The sequence below is a fragment of the Lissotriton helveticus genome, chromosome 2_2 (assembly GCF_964261635.1).
Source record: "Lissotriton helveticus chromosome 2_2, aLisHel1.1, whole genome shotgun sequence".
NCBI lineage: Eukaryota > Metazoa > Chordata > Amphibia > Caudata > Salamandridae > Lissotriton > Lissotriton helveticus.
Window position 1 is genome coordinate 409,097,190 of NC_136060.1, and position 25,443 is coordinate 409,122,632.

The 25,443-nt window shown below is 46.0% G+C and overlaps 1 protein-coding gene across 5 annotated transcripts in view; it reads left to right on the plus strand.

Annotated features, from left to right (window-relative positions):
• The window catches only part of RNF212 (ring finger protein 212), a 348,304-nt gene extending 324,053 nt beyond the window's left edge, over positions 1–24,251 (plus strand). For 2 of the 5 annotated variants that reach the window (XM_078679015.1, XM_078679014.1), the window contains exon 14: positions 23,159–24,251. Coding sequence is in view for 4 of the 5 variants with exons in the window: in XM_078679014.1 (XP_078535140.1) it covers positions 23,159–23,168 (10 nt within the window). In the remaining variant the exon portion in view is untranslated. The remainder of the gene's footprint in view (positions 1–23,158) is intronic. The other 3 variants (XM_078679013.1, XM_078679018.1, XM_078679016.1) reach the window with 2 other exon arrangements.
• Positions 24,252–25,443: the final 1,192 nt, after the last annotated feature.

Below are 25,443 nucleotides of genomic sequence, written 5' to 3' on the forward strand. Positions count from 1 at the left end.
GAAATGTGTGGAAGACTATTTGGCGCTAAGAGCGGCCGCTTGGAGGGGGGAGCTTGCTACGACACAAGGATGGCACCCCACTGACGAGATTTCAGTTTCAGAGGGTGCTGGCACTGGGAATCGCTGACGCGGGCATGGACCCGTGCGATTTTGGGACCCACTCCTTTAGGATAGGGGCTGCTACTGAGGCTACAGCCAGGGGGCAGAGTGCTGAGGAGGTGAAACAATTGGGCCGTTGGTCCTCGAATTGCTTCAAGAGGTATGTGCGCTTGCACATGTTGTAAGTGATCAATTGACATGCACTCACGTTTTCTGTCTTTTGTTTACTTTGCAGTTTCGCGAGCCTGCCATGCAGGGCGGAATTGGAGGTCGACCCTGCATCAAGAGACCAGCGGTCAGAGATCACCGACTGGAGAGAGGATGGCATGGGTCGTGGGCCACTCATACGTGAGGCGCGCCGGTGACGTATTCAAGGAAGGTGACGCGATTCACGCACCTGGGGAATACGGGTTCAGAGTGCCTTTCCATGGGAAAGGTGGGCTCGTTTTTGACAAATTTGAGTCATTTTTCGAGGGACTTTTAGGGCGGCATAGGTCACCGCCATCTGTAGTCATAGTACACCTGGGAGGCAACGATTTGGTGACACTGGGTAGACGAGTGTTACTTGAACGAATCTTGTCGGCTGTTAGCTGGTTGGCTAAAAGAGTCCCGGGGTGCACGATGGCCTGGTCCCACATGATTCCTAGAAGGAGGTGGCAGGGGGGCCTTTCGGTGTCAGCTCTGAACCATTCAGTTAAACGGGTCAATAATAAAATTGGTAGATTGTTCCGTTCTGCACAGTTGCATGTCATTCCACATGGGTGTATCCGGGGTGACCATATGTATTTGAACGATGGGGTTCACCTGTCCAGGGAGGGGAATGATTTACTCATAGGAGACTTTGTTGCATGGCTAAGAGGTTTGAGGAAGCATGACCTATAGGAGGAGTTGGGGGGGACCGGATAGTCGGTCAACTATCCGGTCTGTGGCGGTAAGGTCATGATCGGTGAGCAGTAATTTAAAGGTCCCTAGAGTGGGGCGCCACCCACAATGGATGGGAGCGCCCGGGGAAGACGGCCATTGGCCCCTTCCATGGGGAGGCGGCACCCACTAAGGGTGGGGCGCCTAGGGGGAGATGGCCATGGGCCTCTCCAGGGGGGGAGGCGGTTATATGCCCCTCCTTACTAATTTCCCGGGGGCCGGATATCCGCGACGGCGGATAGAGAGTGTGGGGTTGGGGGGGAGAGTCCACGCTGTCCTTCCTACAGAGACCTCATACGGGAACTCGGACGACCCTTTAAGATGGCGTCGAGTAGAAAGGGGGCCCCCACCACGACAAGGGAAGTTACAGTTGGCAATGAGGGTAGAGCCCTCTGCGCATGCGCCGCTCACACAGTGAGGGCGGGAGTTTGGTAGTAGGGATCTGACACCGGTTAAGACCTTGCCGTTGGCCCTTAATGCTAGGATGTACAATTTGAATTAGAGTGTATGCATTTTCAGGATGTTAGCCAAAAGTACATGACTGCATCGAAATGTATTAAATGACAAATTGTACATAATGCATAATGATGAAACTTTTATTTAATGTTTTAAATTTTGTTTCATATTTTAATAAATACGGCCGGGAGGGTGACTCCCTCCCGTCTTCCAAAAGTTCAACTATTGTCCGACTTCCCATCCTTGGGGATATGTGTTGGGAGGGGGTGGCGGGCATCCCGGCCATATGGAAAGGGGCGACCGCTCGGTCCCCCCGAACGTATGGATGGGTGCCCGAACCTCCCGGGAAACCATTTTGGGCGGGGTGGGCGTAGCCCGGCTGGTATGCCCAAAGCGGCGTAGCCGGGGCGCGCCTTCCCCCGCCCGAGAGGGGTTGTCCTAGACACCTCGATGGAAGACCACGCCCAGTAGGCGTATCGGGGACGGGTACACGCCCTCCCGCAGAAGGATAAAGGAGCGGGAATCCAGAAGATCGTCCTCTTGTTCCTCGGATCGGAAGGCTGCACCCACTCGTTGCTCGTGAGCCCTCGACGGAACAAGCAGCAATTTTGACCCACCCACCAGCCCCTGATAGCAAAAGTTTGGGAGAAAATAAAGTTTTCTGAGTGGTGAAAGTATAGGCCTTTTTTCCTTGGTAGAGTGAATGAAGGAACTTTGAGAATAAAGATTTGGTTTGCATTGGAGAAATTTCTTCTTGCAGGAAAGATCAGTGATAACAGTAAAATGATGTGAAATTTTTTCTTTTTAGTAGGTAAACAACTGTCGTATTTATTTGTCGGGCAGTAACGTCATGATCGGTGAGCAGTAATTTAAAGGTCCCTAGAGTGGGGCGCCACCCACAATGGATGGGAGCGCCCGGGGGAAGACGGCCATTGACCCCTTCCATGGGGAGGCGGCACCCACTAAGGATGGGGCGCCTAGGGGGAGATGGCCATGGGCCCCTCCCAGGGGGGGAGGCGGTTATATGCCCCTCCTTACTAATTTCCCGGGGGCCGGATATCCGCGACGGCGGATAGAGAGTGTGGGGTTGAGGGGGGAGAGTCCACGCTGTCCTTCCTACAGAGACCTCATACGGGAACTCGGACGACCCTTTAAGATGGCGTCGAGTAGAAAGGGGGCCCCCACCACGACAAGGGAAGTTACAGTTGGCAATGAGGGTAGAGCCCTCTGCGCATGCGCCGCTCACACAGTGAGGGCGGGAGTTTGGTAGTAGGGATCTGACACCGGTTAAGACCTTGCCGTTGGCCCTTAATGCTAGGATGTACAATTTGAATTAGAGTGTATGCATTTTCAGGATGTTAGCCAAAAGTACATGACTGCATCGAAATGTATTAAATGACAAATTGTACATAATGCATAATGATGAAACTTTTATTTAATGTTTTAAATTTTGTTTCATATTTTAATAAATACGGCCGGGAGGGTGACTCCCTCCCGTCTTCCAAAAGTTCAACTATTGTCCGACTTCCCATCCTTGGGGATATGTGTTGGGAGGGGGTGGCGGGCATCCCGGCCATATGGTTTATTTTTAAGGAGATCGATAGAGAAACGGCGCTCCGCACGTTTCTCCGCCAACAAAATCTCTATCTATTTCTCTGGTAGCCCTAGCAAAATATTTATCATGGGGCCCAAGTATTGAAACCCCAACAGTAGAAGGTAAGGAGTTCGGTACACCTGTAGACATCCTAACTACTCAAAAAGATGACAGTATAAAGGGTAATCTGATGTATACCAGACCAATACAGAAGTGAGAAAAACACAAAGGCAGCAAAAATAGTGTATACAATAAATAGAAGGTCACGCAGCCCCAGCTTACTACAAAGTACTTTCAGCTAGAAGGGAGAGTCCAATGGAAAACGTTAGAGAGTGGGTCCAGCCCAGCCTCCTGCAGCCACGGACGGCCACAGACGGCCCCGCCCTTGTCCCGGGCTTCTCCCGGTGCACTCCCGCGCGCGTCCCGCGGGACGAGGTTCCGGTCAGTCCTTTAAGCGCCTCCTGGCGCCACGCAAAGATGGAGGCGGCGTCCTTGCCGCAGATGGGGCAGCTGGGAAACGAAGTCCGGTAAGGGGGCTCGGCGGTGCCAAGCCCGGTCGAGAGGATAGGCGGAGCGATGCCCGGCCCGTAGGTAAGAGCAGAGCACAGCCCGGTCCTGTGAGAACAAAAGTCTGCCCAAAAGAAAGTTGTTACAAAGGGGACTCGGCCCCGGTCAGACCTTTAAGCGCCTTCTGGCGCCACGCAAAGATGGAGGTGACGTCCTTGCCGCAGATGGGGCAGCTGGGAAACGAAGTCCGGTAAGGGGGCTCGGCGGAGCCAAGCCCGGCCGAGAGGATAGGCGGAGCGATGCCCGGCCCCTAGGTAAGAACAGAGCACAGCCCGGTCGTGTGAGAACAAAAGTCTGCCCAGAAGAAAGTTGTTACAAAGGGGACTCGGCCCCGGTCAGTCCTTTAAGCGCCTCCTGGCGCCACGCAAAGATGGAGGTGGCGTCCTTGCCGCAGATGGGGCAGCTGGGAAACGAAGTCCGGTAAGGGGGCTCGGTGGAGCCAAGCCCGGCCAAGAGGATAGGCGGAGCGATGCCCAGCCCGTAGGTAAGAGCGTAGCACAGCCCGGTCCTGTGAGAACAAAAGCCTGCCCAGAAGAAAGTTGTTACAAAGGGGACTCGGCCCCGGTCAGTCCTTTAAGCGCCTCCTGGCGCCACGCAAAGATGGAGGTGGCGTCCTTGCCGCAGATGGGGCAGCTGGGAAACGAAGTCCGGTAAGGGGGCTCGGCGGAGCCAAGCCCAGCCGAGAGGATAGGCGGAGCGATGCCCGGCCCGTAGGTAAGAGCGGAGCACAGCCCGGTCCTGTGAGAACAAAAGTCTGCCCAGAAGAAAGTTGTTACCCCTCGTTAGAGCTTGAGAGCTATTATATCTGCGGCTCTGTGGTAGATGTGGGAGGCAAGGGTCAGGGGGAGCCCCGGAGTGGCTTGTCTTCATATTCTTTAGGGTGTCTTCGATGCTGAGGGCGGTCTAGCTGCCCAGTGTCGACTGCGTTGTTTGGGGAGTGGTGTGTGTGGGTTCCTCGTGATGGTTGTTGTCGTCGAAGTTGTCGTAAATGGACTTGATTTTGTGATGGAAGGAGACGCTGAGTCTGTCTGAGGTCCTGGGAGAGTGGGATGTCGGTTGACTCACTGTTGGGTTGGGCGAACTCTTTGATGATGCTGAAGAGTTTCTTGTTGTTGTGTGCGTGGGTGAAGATTCTGTCCTTGAGAGCTTTCTTCCTTGAGTGTCTGATGAGGTTATGGTGGGCTGGGGTGGCTCCTCTGAAGTTGTTGAGGTCTGCTGGGGGTTTGGAGATACTCCATAGCTTTTCGAGGCATCTGCAGGTTTGTCTGGATTCTCGGAGTTCGTGGAAAACCAGCTGGCTTTCTTGGTGTGTGGGTTGGACGATTTTTGAGGGGGGCGATGGTGTTGGCGCAGCTGGTGTTCCAGTTGTGTAGGGAGCGGGCAATGGTGGCAGGGTCATTGTCTGTGGTGGTGGGAGGGAGGCGGTGAACTGGTCGTCTGAGACCTTGTTCCAATTCCTGCGCTGGAGGTGGTGTGGGTGTCTGCGGGAGGGGTTTGTTTTGAAGGTGAAATGGACGCAGCGGTGGTGTGTCCTGCTGAGTGTGTTGGTTCCAGTATGATCTGTTTGAGTCCGATGTTATGGAGGTTGTCCAGGAGGGAGGAGGAGTTGGGGTCTCGGCGGTTGTCAAGGTGAAAGTTGAGGTGTATTCGGTGGAGGTGATGACTTGTGGGGAGATGATGTATGTGATAGAGTCGGAGAAAGGTGCGAAGGGTCTGGGGGGGTCTGTAGATGAGGGTGCCTCAGAGGGTGGTAGACGGGTTGATTTGCATCTTGAAATGGAGGTGTTCCAACAGATCTGAGGGCCCGTCGGTGTAGGTGCTCACACGAAGGTTGGCCTTGAGGGCGATGCCACCCCGGGGCGATTGGGGCGGTCCTTCCGGGTGATCTTGTAGCCTTCGGGATGGCGATCGCGGTGTCGTGTCCCGAGGCGGCGTTCATCAGGTTTCATTTAGGAAGGCGACATCGGGGTGGTGCTGTCGAGGAGGTTCCATATTTCCATGGTTTGTCTGTGGAGGGAGTGGACGTTGAGGATGCATTGCAGGGTGTGGGGTGCGGTGGAGTAGTTGCTCGAGGATGGAGGTGGGACCTGGGTCTCTGCGAAGGTGAAGGAGTGGTGGCAGTGTTGGCAGGTGAAGGGTCTGTGGGTGTCGAGAGGTGAGGAGAGCTTTCAGTTGTTGTTCTTGCCGGCGTAGAGTGCGCAGAGGTCCGAGGAGCTGTAGCGCTGGTGGGTCAGAAGACCAGGGTTCCTGGCGCTAGTCGCAGGCAGGTCGCGGACGGGCAAAGACAGGCTTGCAGCGGCACGCCCGCTGTGCATGGCCACCATTTAGTATAGGAAGGGGGATGGCAGGACAACTGGGAGGGGGGAGAGGCCTCAGGGGCAGCAGTGGCAGGAAAGATAGGAAGCGGGAAAAATGGGGAAAGAAAGGTATGAAGGAGAATAAGTCAACCAAATCAAGAGTCCATAAAGAAATTAGGGAAATCATGAAATAGGAAAATTAAGGGGGAATAAAGCAGAAAGAAAGGAGACACAAGGAGAAGAACAGCGGCGAAAAGCTGATCCGGGAGACCGGCTGGAGCACAAGAGTCTCAGGGACTCAAACCGCGGTCTGCTGCGATAGGAGGCAGGGCACTGCATGGCTGAGATGTGACGGAGCTGTGCGCCGGGAGAGCGGAATCCCAAGGGGTTTTGCTCAGACTAATGTCTCAATATCCAGCAGTGTTCCTATGAGAACTCTTAATCTGAGGACAAATATGTAAGAAATCACTAACCTTGCACTCAGGATCTAATATGAACAATGCACTGTTCAACCCTCCAACACAAGCAGTACTAACCATATAGTATGTTATGTGACAAATAGTAGACCTGGGACAAGGGGAATGGGATTACAGAGAAAAAAGAGACAATGGATATCACCCTCTGCCTCGTTGCTTTGCTGTGCATTCATGTTTGCAGCTTGAAATGGATAGCTAAAGACATCCTTAATAATATGTAATGAGGGTTCAGTATTTGTCACAGTAAAAATGATATTGCTTGAATCTATCTCTGAATAACCAACTCTGCGTTCTGGGTATGAAGCTGATTTTCCGGAAACTGAAATGTAGCACGATGTAAGTGACCACGAAGTGCTAAGTAACTACCTCGTATGTATGCACCTTAAGTTTGCTTAGGTTCTGTTTTTTCTTAACATTCATTAACAGTTGGTGATTCCTAATCTAACCACACATTGTATAAATTAATAAATACAATGTATGCCTTGTAGTTTTACATATAGTTTATAGATATCGCAACTAGTAATCATTGATGTAAGAATTCCTTCACCAAATAATTCAAAAGGAAAGTAATAGTTCCCAAAGGCTTTGACTATTGCAGTCTAAGCTCAAAAACAGTTTGTTTGTTTTCCCTACTTGACTTGATTTCCAGAATTCCCATCTGAAACAAGAATGTCTTTCAGCAAACTCTCCAAGATGAAGATTGTTCCACAGGCACAAGAACCATGAAGCAGGCATCTTGACTGCAGCAATGTAGTATTATGATTGTCTACCAAGGGCTCTGTGACACAGGAGGCATGGTTTACTCAATCACCCAGGATACCTATTGCAATCTTCAAACATTGTGAAAATTTAAGGCTTGCTGAGAACTCAAGGTTAATAGTCAGGCGTCATTGTGCAGTGCATATTACATACGTGCAAAGTTGCATGCCAGGCTGCATAGACACGCCGTGCCCACTAACCAGCCTTTTTGACATTCAGATAAACTCAGCAAGGCCAGGGGCTAGGATTGGAATATGAAAGGGTGAAGGTGCCTTCAAGGGAATTTGTTTAAAAAAATATTTATAATTTTCAATATGATTTGTTTAAGAATTAATTAATAATCCTCATCAGAATATAAATCAACAGAATTCAATTTAAATCAAACAAACAACATGTATAACAAACATAACCACAAGCCAGGTGTATAGAAAAAGAAATTTATCAAAAAATTATTTTAAAAAATTCATCTAATATACAGAAAATAGTATAGGACTGCAGGTTGACACTTAGTATATGTACGAACAACTCAACAGAACCTATGAACGCCTATCCCAAAAGTATAATGAAAAAACAAACAGGATGAAGCGGAGGTCGACGTTTCGGTCTCCTACAGAATACTTGATGAGACCATCTTCAGGACTGATGATACTTAAATCTGTATAATGTACAATGTAATCTGAAACAGAAATGTTTTCAATTACAAAACTTATCTAGTTATTCTATTTACTTAACACCTTGGCATATGTAACTACATTTATCACAACATAAAAAACATTACATAAAAAACTTTACACCACAAAATATTGGACATACAATGGAGAAATGATATTTTCAATTACATTCTCGTTTAACAGTCTCAATTATGATGGCCTAGATAGACCTGTCTATCAGTTCATTACTAAGAAATTATTCAAGTATGCCGTCATTTCGAAAGCATTGGTAACGTTATTCTAAGGTCCAATGACTCAAGGTGGCAAGTTAACTAACATTTTTAACAATGTCTGCACATCGGGAACCATATCATCTAATAGATGTTTCAAGAGGGCCTCTTAATTAAGGTGGCCTAGATAGAGCTGTCTATCAGTTCATTACTAGGACATTAATCAGGTATGCCGTCATTTCGAAAACATTGGTAACGTTGTTCTTAGGTTCAATGAGTCAAGGTGGCAAATTAATTAACATTTTTAACAATGTCTGCACATTGGGCACCATATCCTCTAATAGATGTTTCAAGAGGGCCTCTGCAAAAGTAAAATTGATTCAAAGCAGTGGCATGGGTCATGTTACATGTCATATGGACAGGAACGACTTACATCGAGCGTTAGGTCTTGTTGTACATCAAATTTCAACAACAGATGCACGTCACATCGTTTAGTGGTGGACAAAGGTACTCGAAAGAAATTGAACAATCTAAGGGAATACAAAACACCCTATTAATAGCGGTAAATAATGTTGCTCTAACGCAACAAATTTAAAACAAAAACCTACATTGGATTACCTTTAGTATTGGTGAACTACAGGAGAGCAGAATACCACTTTCACTCAGTATGCCAGAGAGGCAGTTTCGTTCTGTACGTCAGTCAGGCAATGATTCAGCCAAATAGATCTAAATGGCAGCACAAGAATATTTTAATTATATTGTGGCCTAAAAGGAATCTCACTTAAATAAATGGATGACAAGAAACGCTTACAAAACAAAATAAATCTGACGTTGTCTAGATTCAACTTCAATAAGCTCACGTCGATACTAGAAAAAATGTGTAAACTCAGTGTTAGAGCTCATCACAGATCTTACAGCGTGATCCTACACAAGAACGGAACCTAACTAGAGTCCTAAACTTACCGATAAATTAATACCGGAGGTCCCCAAGGCGTGAGTCCTGTAACCATCAAAATAGGCGGATCAAGCTGAAGTCTGCGGCGCTCGGTGCGCTCGGTACGTCGGTCAGGCAGTGGTTCAGCCTTATAAATCTAAATGGCAGCACCAAAGTATTTTAATTATATTGTGACCTAAGGGAGTCTCTCTCAAATTAATAAATAACGTGTGACGCTTACCAAGCAAAATGAATCTGACGTTGCCTGGCTTCAACTTCAGAAAGCTCTCGTCGATACTAGAGAAGAGAATGTGTAAACTCAATATTAGAGCTCAACACAGATGTTAAAGCGTCGTCCTACAGAGGGACGAACCCTCACTAAAGTCCTCAACTTACCGATAGCTTGCTACCGGAGGTCCACAAGGCGCGAGTCCTGTTATCATCAGATAGGCGGAACCGACTGAAGTCTACGGCGCTTCCATTTAAAGGAGCGTTTGGAGCTCGAAATAGGACTGCGCCAGCGGGCGCCATACTTGAATGGGTCTTTCCCAGACTAAATGGGTATGAATACACAGCGGCTGAGAACTTGAACGGTCAAGTTGCCCTTCAATGGCCACTTCAACAATTTAAAATAATGAGACTGAAAATTACTCTGTCTGTGAATACTTCTGAAGAGGTCGAATTGGGACTGCGCCAGCGGGCGCCATACTTGAATGGATCTTTCCCAGACTAAATGGGTATGAATACACTGCGGCTGAGGACTTAAACGGTCAAATTGACCTTCGGTGACCACTTCAACAGTTTAGAATAATTAGACTGAAAATTACTATGTCTGTGAATACTTCTGAAGAGGTCGAATTGAAACATCCCATTTTTTATACATACTAGTTACATTTCGTTTGCACGGTAATATGTTACCCCAAAATGTCAAAAAATATACAATTATTTACTCAACACTATCATAAGACAAAATCAAGAACGCTAAATTCAAATTTATTATATACAATTATTCCTTAAAATATGAGGACAGCAGTTCTGACCATACTATTGCTACAGAGTTACCCTGAGAGCTGTTGAACACAGTTAACCCTATGAGCAGTTTCTGAGAGGACGGATCAGGGTTATTTACAGTTGTTGACTTTACACTAGACATGCCAATGCATGCCATTCAGTAGCTGAATTTAATCCTCTTTTGACCGTATCAGTCAAACAGATAAGTTTGCCTTCCCTTAAAGAGAGAACTTTATCAATATTGTTCTGTCTTTTATTTGGTTTAATCACTTCTAAGACCCACCAGATCATGTCTGTTTCTTTGTGGCCCATTTGTAGATAGTGTTCCACCAGTGGCGCATTCTCTTTTTTACACCTTATTCTTGACTGGTGCTGTAAGATCCGTTTTTTAATGGGTTGGATGGTTTTACCCAAGTAGTGTAACAGACAGGGGCATTGGATACAGTATACAACGTTAGAAGTGTTGCAATTGGAAAAAGTTTTGGACTGGAAGTCAATGCCGTTAATTTTACAGTTCTTAACTGTTTTTGTTGTGGCACACGCCACACAGTTGTTACATCTGTGATGACCAACCAGTGGAACAATTTGTCTCATGTTATCAACAGTGTCATTAGATGGAGTATTGTCATACGCATGTATTAGCCTATCGCGTAGATTGGTTCCTCTTTTGAATGCAAAGAGGGGTCTAGCTTGTAGTTCAGGTAAAGATTTGAGCAGATTCCAGTGTTTATTTACAATCTTTTTGATTGCATTGGAATATGTCCCAAAGGTGGAGACGCAAACAATGTTTGATTTATTCTGACGTTTATTCACTGTGAGGAGAGCCTCACGATCATTGTACCAGGCTCTCTTCATTGATTTACGAAGAAGTCTAGAGGGGTACCCCCGGGCCTGCAGTTTCTCTTTTAATTTTGAGACTGTTAAACGAGAATGTAATTGAAAATATCTTTTCTCCATTGTATGTCCAATATTTTGTGGTGTAAAGTTTTTTATGTAATGTTTTTTATGTTGTGATAAATGTAGTTACATATGCCAAGGTGTTAAGTAAATAGAATAACTAGATAAGTTTTGTAATTGAAAACATTTCTGTTTCAGATTACATTGTACATTATACAGATTTAAGTATCATCAGTCCTGAAGATGGTCTCATCAAGTATTCTGTAGGAGACCGAAACGTCGACCTCCGCTTCATCCTGTTTGTTTTTTCATTATACTTTTGGGATAGGCGTTCATAGGTTCTGTTGAGTTGTTCGTACATATACTAAGTGTCAACCTGCAGTCCTATATTATTTTCTGTATATTAGATGAATTGTTTTAAATAATTTTTTGATAAATTTCTTTTTCTATACACCTGGCTTGTGGTTATGTTTGTTATACATGTTGTTTGTTTGATTTAAATTGAATTCTGTTGATTTATATTCTGATGAGGATTATTAATTAATTCTTAAACAAATCATATTGAAAATTATAAATATTTTTTTAAACAAATTCCCTTGAAGGCACCTTCACCCTTTCATTTAATTACCCAAGCCCTCAAGGGTAATCTGGGTCGCTCACTTCTTGTATCAAGGATTGGAATATAGCACCTTTGTGCCTTGGAATATAGCACCTTTGTGCCTACTAAGTCACCGTTGGTAAGCCCTTTCTCTGGATCTGCTTCCTGCCATAATAAAATGGATTTACATTTAGTGTTTGACATCATCAAATAAGCTTGAACACCAAAAATATCTCCCTAACAATGTCTTCTTGTTCCTTTGATCAAGTTTAAGTCCCCCCAATTCAATACCTTAACATTCTTTTTCCAAAACAGAATCAAAGGAATAGAATGATAGTTCAAAATCCTAGAAGACAAAATTAATGGTGGATTATCTATTACTATATTCTCATGTTCACTCTGTTACAATAGTGCATCACCTTTACTGTTATTAGATCCTGATTGGTAATTTATTATGAAATTATAATCCAAGAAAAACAAGGTTCATCTAAGATGTAAAGGGGTCAGTGCTATAGCTGCTTTTAGAAACAATTTACGTGATCTGTATGAACTTCTGTGCTGTGTTTTGCCCCCAGTAGTGTCTCCACTCTCCAAAAGAACATTTAATGGGCAAATGTTCCTTATCTGTCATAGTATTATTTATTTCTACCTTATTATTTTTTTCCTTCAAAATAATATTCTTCTGATAGATACTTCTGCCTGTTGATTCCTCACCTTTTGTATATCTCTGGTGTAAGATTTGATCCAGGCATTTCTCATATCTCTGTACACAGGTAGGTGGTGCAGGCTCAATCCTTGAGCTGGAAGTGGCACAAGTGTTATGTCACTGGAGCTATATAGTGCCACCCCAGCACACCAACGTCAGTTCCTTTTTTCCACACCCTTTGACCTTGATCCAGAGCTGCTGTTCTTGATTCTTCTTATACCAAAAAAAGTCCAGGTTCAACCCCTGTCTCTCTTGTAATGAACGGATGTTCATTTCTGACCATCATGAGGTTTGCCTTTGGGTCCTGGGGCCGAAGCGCGACTCGAAGTTGTGCGACAAAAACAGCTTTTTGGACCACGGCTACCAATTAGCACAAAGCCAGTCTTTATATGGTCTGCAGCAAGCGCTGGGCTTGGCGCCCTTCACAGTCAAGGTCGTCCTCAAACTTGTGAATCTCTCGGTCTTCCAAATCCTCAAAGGAGAAGAGAAGGAAACCAATGAGGAGGAGGAGATAGGACAATGAAACCCCTCTTGTCTCTCGAGGTTGGTCACCTCGACTTACTCTAGAGCTTGTGGACATTTCTCCAACAGAAGAGGGTGTATATGTCTATATGGTGTATGTCTATAGTTCATCAGTTTGCATCCTCGATTTTAGTAGCTGCGAGAGTCCCTTTGTATTTCAGAGCAAAAGATGTGATTGTGATCGTGACCTTGGGATTAAAATACTGTGCCCTGAAGAAGTCAGACTGTCCTTGGGACAAAACACGCTGGCTGTATCCAAGTTCTACTCGTATTTGTCAAGATGAGAATAAAGAATTGAATTTTGACCATACTTAAAGGAGAATTTGTCCATTTCGAGATTTGACTAATTAGTCTGTTCCACTTACAAGAGAAATTGTGATCTCGCTCTGAAAAGTTTGAACGTTATGGCATTAATTACTGAGGGCTTCTCCCATTGTTCTTGAATATTCACTTGAGATTTAGGTTTTCTTTAGGAAGGTCAACCCAGCGAGTGGAGCACTTGTGCTTTAGACCGACTTGGAGTGGGGTGACATACACCACAACCTTTACTTACTAATAAGGTTCCATTTGAACCTTTTCACTGTTGCTTTTGCTAATTGTTGGATTTGGCTCTCTGCAGAGTCACCCCCTAATGTAATGCCTTCACCCATCTTGTTTTTGTTGAAATTTCGCACTGTGTAACCATTGCTAAAGTGCTTGTGCTCTCTCCTTTAAACATGGTATAATTGGCTTACACCCAATTGGCACAATTCATTTATTTATGAGGCCCTAGTAAAGTGGTACTTTATGTACCTAGGATCCATAAATTAAATGCTACGAGTGGGCCAGCAACACTTATTGTGCCACCCACTTAAGTAGCCTTATAAAAGAGGCCTGTCCTTGCAACCTGTTTGCAGTTTTAAACTGCTAATTCGTCCCGTTAAAATAATCCTATTGCCAGGCCTAAATCTCCTTTTTTTATTCTATATAGGCCACCCCTATGATAGGCCCTAAACAGCTCATAGGATGGCGAACAGTGTATTTAAAAAGCTGGACATGTACTTTTACATTTTACATATCCTGGTAGTGAAAAACTCCCAAATTTATTTTCATTACTGTGAGGCCTACCTCTCCAATAGGATAATATTGGGTTACCTCATTACATTTAATAAGTGCAAGTTTTGTTTAGGAACAGATAGAAATATCATGTCCATTCAAATGAGTTCTAATTCAACTCTCTTTCATGGCAAAGTTGGATTTTGAGTCAATATTCTAAAAATGATACTTTTAGAAAGTTGGCTTTTTCTTATCCTAACCAATTGGTGCCTGCAGCCTGTATCCTAGTTTACATGACTAGGTGAAGATCGCAGTTGGCCTTTGTGTATCACTCCCAGTGACACAGAGGTGGACTGAGTGTTGCCAGGATGTGCCATCTTGCCAGGATAGGAGGGCCGGAGTTAACACAGTCCAACTTCGATTGCAGAAGAACTGCCTCAACACATTGACAAAGGACCTCGGTCACAGGCCTGCACTCTCCCTGACAGCTCCTGCGATCCTCTGCTGCCTCTGGTCCCCTGACTCGTGGGTTTGAGGCTGCTCTCAGTTTATTTTTGTGCTTGTACTCCTGTGTTCCTGGCTCATTTTGGTGAATTATTGTGTACTTTCATTTCCCTGATTGATTGGTTATGTTTTTTTTCTGCCTTCACCTGCACTGTTTATCTGGACTACGGCGTATTTTCTGCCTTTCACCCCCCCCTCTCGCCACCCCATCCCATGCTTCCCACCACTGCTTACACGGCCCCTCCCCTCTCCCCGCGCCCGTTTTCCCACCTCCCAGCTGAGCGTCCCTCCACTACATAAAGCAGGCCGATGCGAGGTCGGCTGCTAGCACGCCAAAGGCGTGCCTAAGGCAAGCCCGTCTGCGGCCGTCCATGACCCGGATGCTACCAGGGCCAGGAATCCTGGCTCCCCCATGACCCACCTCTACGATTCTACCACTCTCAACCCACTCAACCCCGGAAGACACACCGGCTGCGTAAGAACCGCACTGAACATCACTCAGGGAGAGTTCTTGTGCAGAGCCTGTCACAGATCCTTCACCACCACCATCGCCGAAGGCCCGTCCGACACACGCACCACCAACACCCTGACCTGCGTCCTCCTCAACGTGCGTTTCCTGCATGGACACGCCTTAGAGATCTGGGACCTGATCGACACTCTCTTCCCCGACATGGCCTTCTTCACAGAAACCTGGACCAACGCCACCTCTGGCCGACACCGCCACTGCCATACCAGAGATCCAGAGAAAAAAACGGCTCCACCGCCCATGAGAGGGCTTGCCATCGCACACAAGACACCCCTCCGACTCTCCACATCCAGCACGAACAACCACCACTTCAACACAGAACACCTCCACTTCCAGATCCAGACCAGTCCAAAGACCACGCTACGCAGCACCCTCATATACAGACCACCGGGCCCTCGACCCAGTCCGCAACCACCATCGCCTAGGTAGCCGCTCCCCATGCAATCACCTCCATGGACTACATCCTCTTCGGGGACCTCAACTTCCACCTCGACAACCGCAACGACCCCCACTCCAGCACTCTCCTCGACAGCCTTGCCAACCTCAGACTGAAGCAGCTGGTCGACAAACCCACACACAGAGCTGGACACACTCTGGACCTCATTTTCGCAGGAGGACCAAACATCCGGTTCAGCCACACTACCCAGGAGCCCTGGACGGACATCCACTGCATCCACTTCGCCTTCAAAACCACCGTCGCACCCAAACCAGCCCTGCGACCCCTACAAAGAAACTGGAGCAAGATCAGAGGAACTCCTCAACACCACCCTATGCCAAGACCCCAGGAGCGCCAAGACAGACACCAACTCCGCAGCCACAGACCTCCATCGCTGGATCGCCCGCTGCGCAGACACTCGCACCCTCCAACACCCCGCCAAGCAATGCCCGCTGAAGGCCGCCTGGTTCACCACGAAACTACAGGAAGTCAGACGCTCGTGCAGACGCCTAGAGAAAACCTGGCGAAACCAGAAAACTATGGAACAGCGGAACAACCACAGGTGTTCCCTGAAGTACATAAGAGACACCAAACAGACCTTCATAAAGGACAAAATCCAGGCCAACGCGACCAACACCAAGAAACTGTTCAGCATCCTAGAACAGGTCACAAAGCCACCCAGCGAAGCAACTGACATCACACCCTGCCAGCAACTCTGCGACAAACTCAGCACATACTTCCACCGTAAGATCAAGGACCTGTACCACCACTTCAATGAACCAACTAGGGACAGCACCCCACCCATCGCCCCCAATCAAGGCCGATCAGCCAACGATTTCGACCTGGAAACCCACGACCGTCGAACACATCACCGCAACAATGCATAAAACCCACTTGGGAGCCTCCACGGACCACTGCCCACCACACATATTCAGAAAGGCCACAGCCACCATCGCACCGGAACTTGGACGGACCATTAACACCTCCCTCACATCCAGCATCTTCCCAGACGACTGGAAGCCCACGGCCGACCCAACGGACCTGAAGAACTACCGGCTTATTTCTCGCCTCCCGTTCGCAGCAAAAGTCATCAAAAGACTCGTGAAGGCTCAACTGACCAACTTCATCGAAGAAAACTCCATCCTAGACGCCTCCTAGTCCGGATTCCTCATCCAGACCAGTCCCAAGACCACGCTACGCAGCACCCTCATATACAGACCACCGGGCCCTCGCACCCAGTCCGCAATCACCATCGCCTAGCTAGCCGCTCCCCACGCTATCACCTCCACGGACTACATCTTCTTCGGCGACCTCAACTTCCACCTCGACAACCGCAACGACCCCCACTCCACCACTCTCCTCGACAGCCTCGCCAACCTCAGACCACAGCACCGTGACCGCTCTCCTCGCCGCCACAGTCGACATCCGCTTGCTACTCGACCAGGGATACACCGCGGCCCTCATCCTTTTCCTCCTCTCCGCAGCCTTCGACACCGTCTCTCATCGCAACCTTGCAGCCAGACTTCACGACGCTGGGATACAAGGAGCTGCCCTCGACTGGATCTAATCCTTTCTCTCCGGCAGAACCCAGAGGATCAGACTCCCTCCCTTCCTCTCCAAGCCCACTGACATCAACTGCTTAGTGCCCCAGGGCTCAACTCTCAGCCCCACGCTCTTCAACATCTACATGGCCCCCCTCACCGCCATCGTCAGACAGCATGGGCTCCGCATGGTCTCCTACGCAGACAACACCCAGCTCATCCTCTCATTCACGAAGAACCCCTACGACACCAGACTCTGCTGCCAGGAGGGAATGAAGAACGTAGAAACCCGGATGAAGGACAGCTGCCTCAAGCTTAACTTGGAGAAGACCGAGGTCCTCGTCCACGGACCCTGCAACTCAGCTAACTCCTAGAGGCCCCCCGCCCTAGGGAACCCACCCACGCCTACAGACCACACATGCAACCTCGGCATCATCCTCATTTCTTCCCTCTCCGTGAACCGCCAGATCAACGCAGTCGCTTCCACAAGCTTCAACTGCCTGCGCATACTCCGCAAGACCTTCAAATGGATCCACCCTCCCCACCCCTCCCCCCCCCTCCCCCCCCCCCCCCCGGCTACAGAAAGGCCGTCACCCACGCACTCATAACCAGCAGACTGGACTACGGCAATGCCCTAGACACCGGAATCAACAGATCTCTCCTTCACTGACTCCAAACCATCCAGAAATCCACCGCCAGACTCATCCTCGAGACCCCACGCTGCAAACACATGACTCAACACCTATGAAATCGTCTCTGGCTCCCGGTCGAGAAGAGGGTTACCTTCAAGCTTCTAACCCATGCCTACAAATCCCTTAACAACATCGGACCCAAATACCTCAATGAGAGACTATACATCCACATACCCAAGCGGGCGGGAGAGCCTTCTCCTAAATCGCAGCCAAGACCTGGAACATGCTCCCTGTGAACATCAGACGCTCCCCAACCCTACAAACTTTCAGGAAGGACCTCAAGACCTGGCTCTTCGACTGATCCAGAGCACCCCCCTCCCCCAGCTTCTTGATACCCTCATGGGTGAGTACTGCGCTTTATAAACCATTGATTGATCGATACTAGCCTTTTTATCACCTCAGACATACTGGGCCAGGGCAGGGAGGAAAGAAATTACAGAATCATCTTAAGGGGGGAAACTCCAGAAGTGTCTTCCACTTCAAAACTGGCCCAGGTAAAAAAATAGAACCCTCAGACGCATTCTTCAGTAAACTCCTGGACCTCTAGATATTATAGAAGATGGACTTCCCTGCTGACAGAGGACTGCCCTGCTGCTTGAGGCCTGCCTGCTCTCTGAGAAGGAAAGCTTCAGCTAAGACAGGGTGACTCCAAGGGTTAGGTGGCAACCTGTTCTGACCAACAGGGACAAAACAAGCTCCAAATGATTCCCTAAAACTGCACAGCTGAACTGCTGCAGTGGACTTGCCTGAGCTCCTGATCCCCAAGAGGTGCCTCCCCAGGTCCTTGACCCTTGGTTGGCATCATTTGAGCTCAACCTGTGAAAAGAAGAAGAAATCCTGAAGTTCTGGGGTCTTTGCGACAGCAAGCAGGCCCGTTTAACTCTTCGCTCTACAGCCAGCGACGACCAGCAATGTGAGATCTGCTCTTTGCGCTACAGTATTGATGGCACACGGTGACCACAAACGCGAAGCTCTCGCAACACCTGGACTGCTTTTCACACTACAGCGACTACCATCCGCAACACTCTCCTTGCTCCTCGCGGCCTCCTCCACTTTAAACTGGACTCTTCGTACCAGACTGTCAGAGGTTAACTTTTTTAGCGTGACTAACCTAGACAATATCCTTAACTAAATCTTTGAAATTGCTGCTGATTCGATTTTTGTCATTTTGGTCTCATTTTATTTATTAAAATGTACTCCATTTTTCTAAATTGGTGTAGGATTTTTCTTGTGTTGTGGTATGCCTTTATTACTGAATACATACTACAGTAATGCGTTACATATTACCTCTAAGATAAGAATCACTGCATTTGTACCAAGCGTCCAGATGGTTAAGCACAGATTAATTTAGGGAGTTTTGTGGTTCACAGTGACAGGGATTGTAGTTGTTGCTTGATTATGTTCTACCACCCCCTCAATCAAAAACCCACTAATGTTCAGAACTGTTTTTTCTAGTACCCAGCATGTTGGCAAGGTGTATCAGCAAGTTACAACCTGTGTGTCTGCCCACCTTTCACATGATTCTACCAAGGCAAGCTGATCTTGAAGGTTAAAGTGGCTTTCCTGCTCTGGTGATGCCTTTGCTGCTGGAGCAGCCTGTTACCCATACCATCTTTTTCCTTCTGCCCCATCCCACCAAGAAGGAGATGTTGCACGGGCTGGACCCTTGGAGGCTAGTTAGTTACTCCATTAACAGGACTAGAGAGATTTGGTCTGGTAACCAGCTCTTGGTTGGGTATGTAGACAGTAAAAAAGGCATGGCAGACGAGAGGAGGACCTTGTTACAGTGTATCATCTTTTGCTTCAAAATTTGTTATGCCCTTTCTAGGAAAGAACTACTATAGGGAACCTGAGCTGACTCCACCAGAGGGAAGCTTTCAGCGTCAGCACTTGCCAGAGGTGTCCCTGGGGCTGAAATTCCTCTTGCAGTGATATGTGCATCTCTTCACACTTTCGCTATGCATTATTGCTTTTATTCAGACATGAGAAGGGATCTGGTTCAGGATTTTCTTGTCTGGCTATTGCTTCAGGCCCACCACCTAGGACGAGGTATCCATCAGAAGAAAAAGTAAATTTCCTTCTGTGATCTTTCTGGAGGATACTTTATCAGCCTGCAGATTCCTCACCGATCCCAACCACTGCCCTCTTCTGAGGAATTCTCTTATTCGTCTGAATAATGAGGTTTGAAGTTAGGTTGATGCACTGCACCACCACGATTAATCTGTTTACCTCGTCTCTACCTCTAACAGTGACATCACAACGGTGCTGCGTCTGTCTCCAGGATGAAGCTAGCTAGCACCACTACTGAAATAAGAGAGCTATGAAAAGTTTCCACATCTAATCTGGCACCTGAAAATATTCAGTAGGTGAGGAATATAAAGGTACATAGAGTAGCCTCCAGAAAGATATTTATTGATGGTACGTAACTTTTTCTTTTTGGCTAAAGTGGGGCTTATAAGGGTAGGCAACTTCCCCATAAACACATCATGTGATATATTTTACAGTTTAACAGAACGATTCTCAATCCCTATACTGGTCTCTCATGAGGGCAGTCGGTGACCCGGGTCTTCGATACAATTGAACCTCCAAACCATGATGTATTTAACCTTTTTAAGACTGATTAAGTCTTGAAAATGAATCATAGGGGTACATAGTGCTATTCAAGGCATAAATAAGGTCACATTGACATGACGAAGGGGCAAGTGCATGCGTGAAAAGAGAGATGATAGAACCGGAATGCACCTTTGCCCTGAGCTTCCCAGCTAGGGTGACCAACCGTCCGTACATTTCACGGACCGTTCGTAAATTGGACCTCACGTGGTGGCCTCCTCCAGCCTCGGTCCGTTGCAGGGCTTTCGGTCACCTGAAAATCCAAAAACGCCCATGCTACTGCTAGGTGAATCCAGTATATCAAAGGAAGGCGGTGAAAGTTCAAAGGAAAGGATTATAGTTCTTTCAGAGTCTCATCATTTTAGAACTGACGCATTTTCAATATTATAGTCAAAGAAGCCATGGTTGCTGCTTATTTATTTTATGCAACTAACAACCGCTGACAAAGGCAATAGTTCTAGCTTGTTGTAGGTGTAATGTTACTTGTTCTAGGTGTAACGTTACTTCTTGTATTATATATCTGGATTCAATGACAGAAACAACAAAAATACCAGTCGGGCACAGATTTTTTAGCTTAGGTGTTTTAATCCACGCCCTTAAATACATCAAACACCCTTTTGAAGAGACCCCCTTAGTTTTTTCATCCCACTTAAAGCTCTGGAAACAACACCATGTCACAGTAACCCCACGTCCAGGCACTGTGCATCATGCATGACTCATGCCTTCCATTTTTTCAGATTGCCTATGTGCAGGGCATAGTGAACCCTGCCCCACCCCACCCCTTACTTTAGGAACTACAGTGAGGATGGAGTTCTTGATGGGTCTCTGCTGTCTGCAACTCTGCAGACAAAGGCTCAGTTCATAATTAAAGTGAAAAGGTGAGTGAGTAAGTAAGTGAAGGGATGGGCGGCTGGATGGATGGATGGATGAGTGAGGGAAATGATTGATGAATGGATGATGGGTGAGTGGATGGATGGATGAGTGAAATGATGGATGGATTGATGAACTGATAAGTGAAAGGGTGGATTGATGAATTGATAAGTGAAAGGGTGAATGGAAGGACGGATGAGTGAAAGGGTGGATGTAAGGCTGGATGATTGAGTGAAAGGGCGGGTAGATGGATAAAAGGATGGATAGATGAGTGAAGGAGTGAAAGGGTGGATGGATGAGAGAAAAGATGAATGGATGAGGGAAAGGAAAAATGAGTGATCGGTTCAATGGATGGATTCATGAGTGGATGAGTAGATGGATGGGTGGGTGGATGGATGGCTAAGTGAAAGGGGAATGGAGAGAAAGAAGGGAGGGTGGGTGAATGGATGACTGAATGGGTGGAAGAATGAGTGACTGGGTGGATGAATGAATAAGTGAAAGGATGGCTGGATAGGTAAACGGCTGGATGGATGAGTGTATGGATGGAAAGCGTAGATGGATGGATGAGTAAAAGGGTGGATGGAGGGATGAATGAGTGAAATGATGGATTGAAGGATTCATGATGGATAGGTTTGTAAATGGTTGAATATGGACATGGATGGGCACACAGATGGAAGGACAGAATGAATGGTGAAATACTGAATGATGGATGAAACTATGATTACACATTGTAAGCCCCATTATCTTCAGCAATATTTCCTATACATTGACTTTCATATTTATATGAGCGATTGTCTCTATATTATATGTGCGTGTTGTAAAGCACTCCAACACTCTGCCCTACATACTTGGTATGAGTAGCACTATAAAAGAAATTAAATACACATTAGAGACGGTTAATGTGAAGATGAGGGGCGCCATTGGAGGGTGGTAGCAATGCCAGACTGGCCTGACCATGCATCGGGCGTTTTCTCTGGGAACTGGAAATGTGTGGTGGGGGTGGCTGTTTTGTTTCCACAAAAAGACCTGCACATTTGCTTAAAGCTGCACGCACACTGGAAAACCACGAAGTGCACAATTGTCTCAACCTAACATATTACCTTTTTTTCACTTGTACTAAAGTCGTTGTCTATTTACTCACTTAATTACTATTGCGAAACCTCCTCTGATGTGTCTGTAAAACTTACCTTTTGTCCTGAATTTTGACCTCCTGTCCTGAATTTTGACCCTTTGTCCTGAATTTTTAAACTCACTCTCCTGAATTTGCACCAATGCCAGTTGGTCACCCTATTCCCAGCGAGCGTCCACAAAAACAAGATTCAAGTTCAGCATGATTTACACGGTCGTTTCTTGAGTTTTACGAGGAAAGAGTACTTGTTATTTCAGTGATATACAATTGTCAGGCGCGCAATGCCCATTGGGATCAAAGGGCTTCAGCCCCCCGTCGTGTGTCAGCCCGGGCTGAGACAGCTTCCCGGGTGCACACACAGCCGCTCCCGAGAACTTCACAGGTCTTTAAAAGACCATTTACTTGTTAAGGAGGATTCACCCCTTCTTAAAGCCCATGCATCTCAACTCTGCAGTTTGCTGGAAGCGTCAGTCCCCTCCCCTGAAATGTGTCTCTGCTTGCGCCTCTGCCAACTGTTATAACGTTACAACTGTTATAACGTATTCCTCAACCTAATCTTTTCCTTAGCCCTCAATTGAAAATCAATAAAATATTATTTGTAAAAAAGTATTATAAAATCTTTGCTTTAATGTACCGAAAAACGCAACAGAGGACTGTTCCCCGTAGCACTCTAGTTCTCAGACAAATGGTGTTTGTAGGGCTCTCATAGCAAACACAAGCGATGTTTCTGGGTTGAATCCATCATCGTTCTTTAGCTAACTTCGCCACCTCATCTCCTTGTGTTTGGTTTGTAGGCCTCTGCTATATTTTACCATTACTATGAGGACTGTTCTGGTTCCTTAAGCGTGGCTATACATGCGCTATTACACACTGCAGTCTATCATGTGCACCTATTTTAGTGCTATCTACTTCCGGTGCATCGCTTCTCTTAACCTTTTAGTTCCGGGCACGCATTCTGTTATCCGATGGTTTGCATGAAAATATTGCCTGCATAATTTGTACAATTATATTGTGAGGTATTCCTTTCCATATAATGCACTTGGATATATCATTTATTATGGATGTTAATTAAAAATGCTGCTTGTTTTATTTTTGTAGGCTCCCGTAATTGTATTGGGCAAACGCTGGAAAGATAATGAAATGTTTACGATCAAGACTACATGATCCGTTGAAGAATCTTCACCCAAAAACCTGTTACAAAATGTCACCTACTTTTAAAAGTGATGCATTACTTTTACCGATGAACGTGAATGTGAAATGGAAAGGTCATGCGCTTTGCCTTTTATTTAAATATTGAAATACCAATACCACCAATAATTTCTTAAATACGTGATGTAGATATGCATTTTTGAATTGCATTTTATCTATTTTGTACAAATGTAATTTTAACTCCTTTGTAACTAAACAACCAGAATAAACCCGCCTATTTAGTCTATTATTTTCTGCACATCTCCTTTATGTTTTTTTAATGGAAATTGCTTCCAGCCTTCAAATACAGTTTCAATGAGAACTCGATATACTAATATACTATTTAAAAAACAACTGTTCTGTGCTGATGCATCTTTAAATGTCTTTTAAGACATCTACAGTGTGATCTTGGCAATTCACACTGTCTATGTATAAGCCTGACATAAAGCGAAAAATCGTTTTCAAGGATTTGCAAAAATCCTGCCTCGTCAATATTAACGTGTGAGGTTCCTTATGTAGTTCTTGCGCTCAGTTGTGGATGTGGACTTGTAGGCCTGTAACAGACAGAATTAAAATCCCTATCACTGAAAGAAACAGGGGGTGCATTACCAAACGAGCATTTGCAATGCAATCGGTCTCGCCTTTGGGACCTTTTAAGTGTTTAGACATGCATTATATCGCACATTACCGCAATGGACTGTGTCGCAGTGATTATAAGTATGGCAGTAGATTAGGCAGTGGTATTTGAGCTCTTAAGAGTGGCCCGAAGATTAATACATTACATTATTGATAAACGTTAATTACATGTATAATAAGTGTAGCCTACAACAGTATTTCTCTCCATGTGTTCCCATACCAGGTGTGTTCCGCAGTTTGGTGCTTACTTTCCCTCTATGTTAAAGAACAGTAGATGTTTCAGCACCCAGGCTAATGTGCTGCATAGCTAAATACATATAAGGTCACAAAGGCGAGACCGATTGCAGTGCAAATGCTTGACACCACAATGCAATAGGTATCACAGGTTTGCAAGAGTTTGAGCTATTGGCATTGTAAATGACAATGCTTTTTATATATGTGTTTTGAAAACCTGCAAGCAGTGTGTAAACACGCACTTTGTAGTTATAGAAGTTACGAGAAGAAAGGCTGACCGTTACTGCCCCTCTTTTACTGCCAGCCTTGATTCTTGTAAGCAAGGACTATACATAAAAAGTGCGTGTTTACGCACCACTTGCAGGTTTTCAAAACACATATATAAAAGGTATTGTCATTTACAATTCCAGTAGCTCAAAGTCTCGCAAATGCTAGACCTATTGCATTGCAAATGCTTGTTTATGAATGCTTTAGTTGTCATTCAGTACCCAGAAGGACACACGCCCTCTCCCAAATCAGAACATGCTTTGGAGGGCTAGGGAGAGGATAATATTGCTTAAGCATTAGCTGTCAGTTAAAGCTTATTTACTATTACAGACTAGCCTTTTACTAGAACCATATTTTTATATAACTTGTCTGATTGCCATCCGTTCCTTCAAACTCATTTTAGATTACATTTAATACATCATCTAGTACCAGTTCCATGTGGAAGCTCCTATGGGACCACCTTTATCCCTTTTAGCTGTGACAACTACTTGGCCAATGTCACTTTAAACTTTACTATGTTTTGCACTTACTATAAAAGATTAAGAAAGCTTTTTGTTATCCCTGTGCTCATTGATATACACTTTGCACAGGCCCGACCCGCTCTGTGTTATTAAATGTTATTACCGGCTCTGCTGACTTGTTCTAACCTAGCTTATATTTTTCTAACTGGTGCAGACCGCTTGAGGAAAACTTTATTTGCTGTATGATGTGTATTCTCATGGTCTGTTCCATTTCTGTTTTTAATCTTATATTTTATTCTTGCTTTTTTGTTATTGATTTTTATAAATTGGTTCTATATGTTTATTTTGTTTCCATGTGAAACCGAATAAAGATCTATGACTGACTGACAGCCAGCTTGTGTTTTTTATAGCGCTTCATAGCACGTTTGCCATTTTGAAGCACTGTAAATAACAGAGGTTACAATTTCTCAGTTCAATAATACTCATTCCATCGACCTCAGAAGGATGAAAACCTGTTGACCATGGCTGATCTGAACTCTTGGATTGCTGGTGAGTAGCGATAGCTTAATTCTCAGAGCCATTTTGCCGGCCACAAAG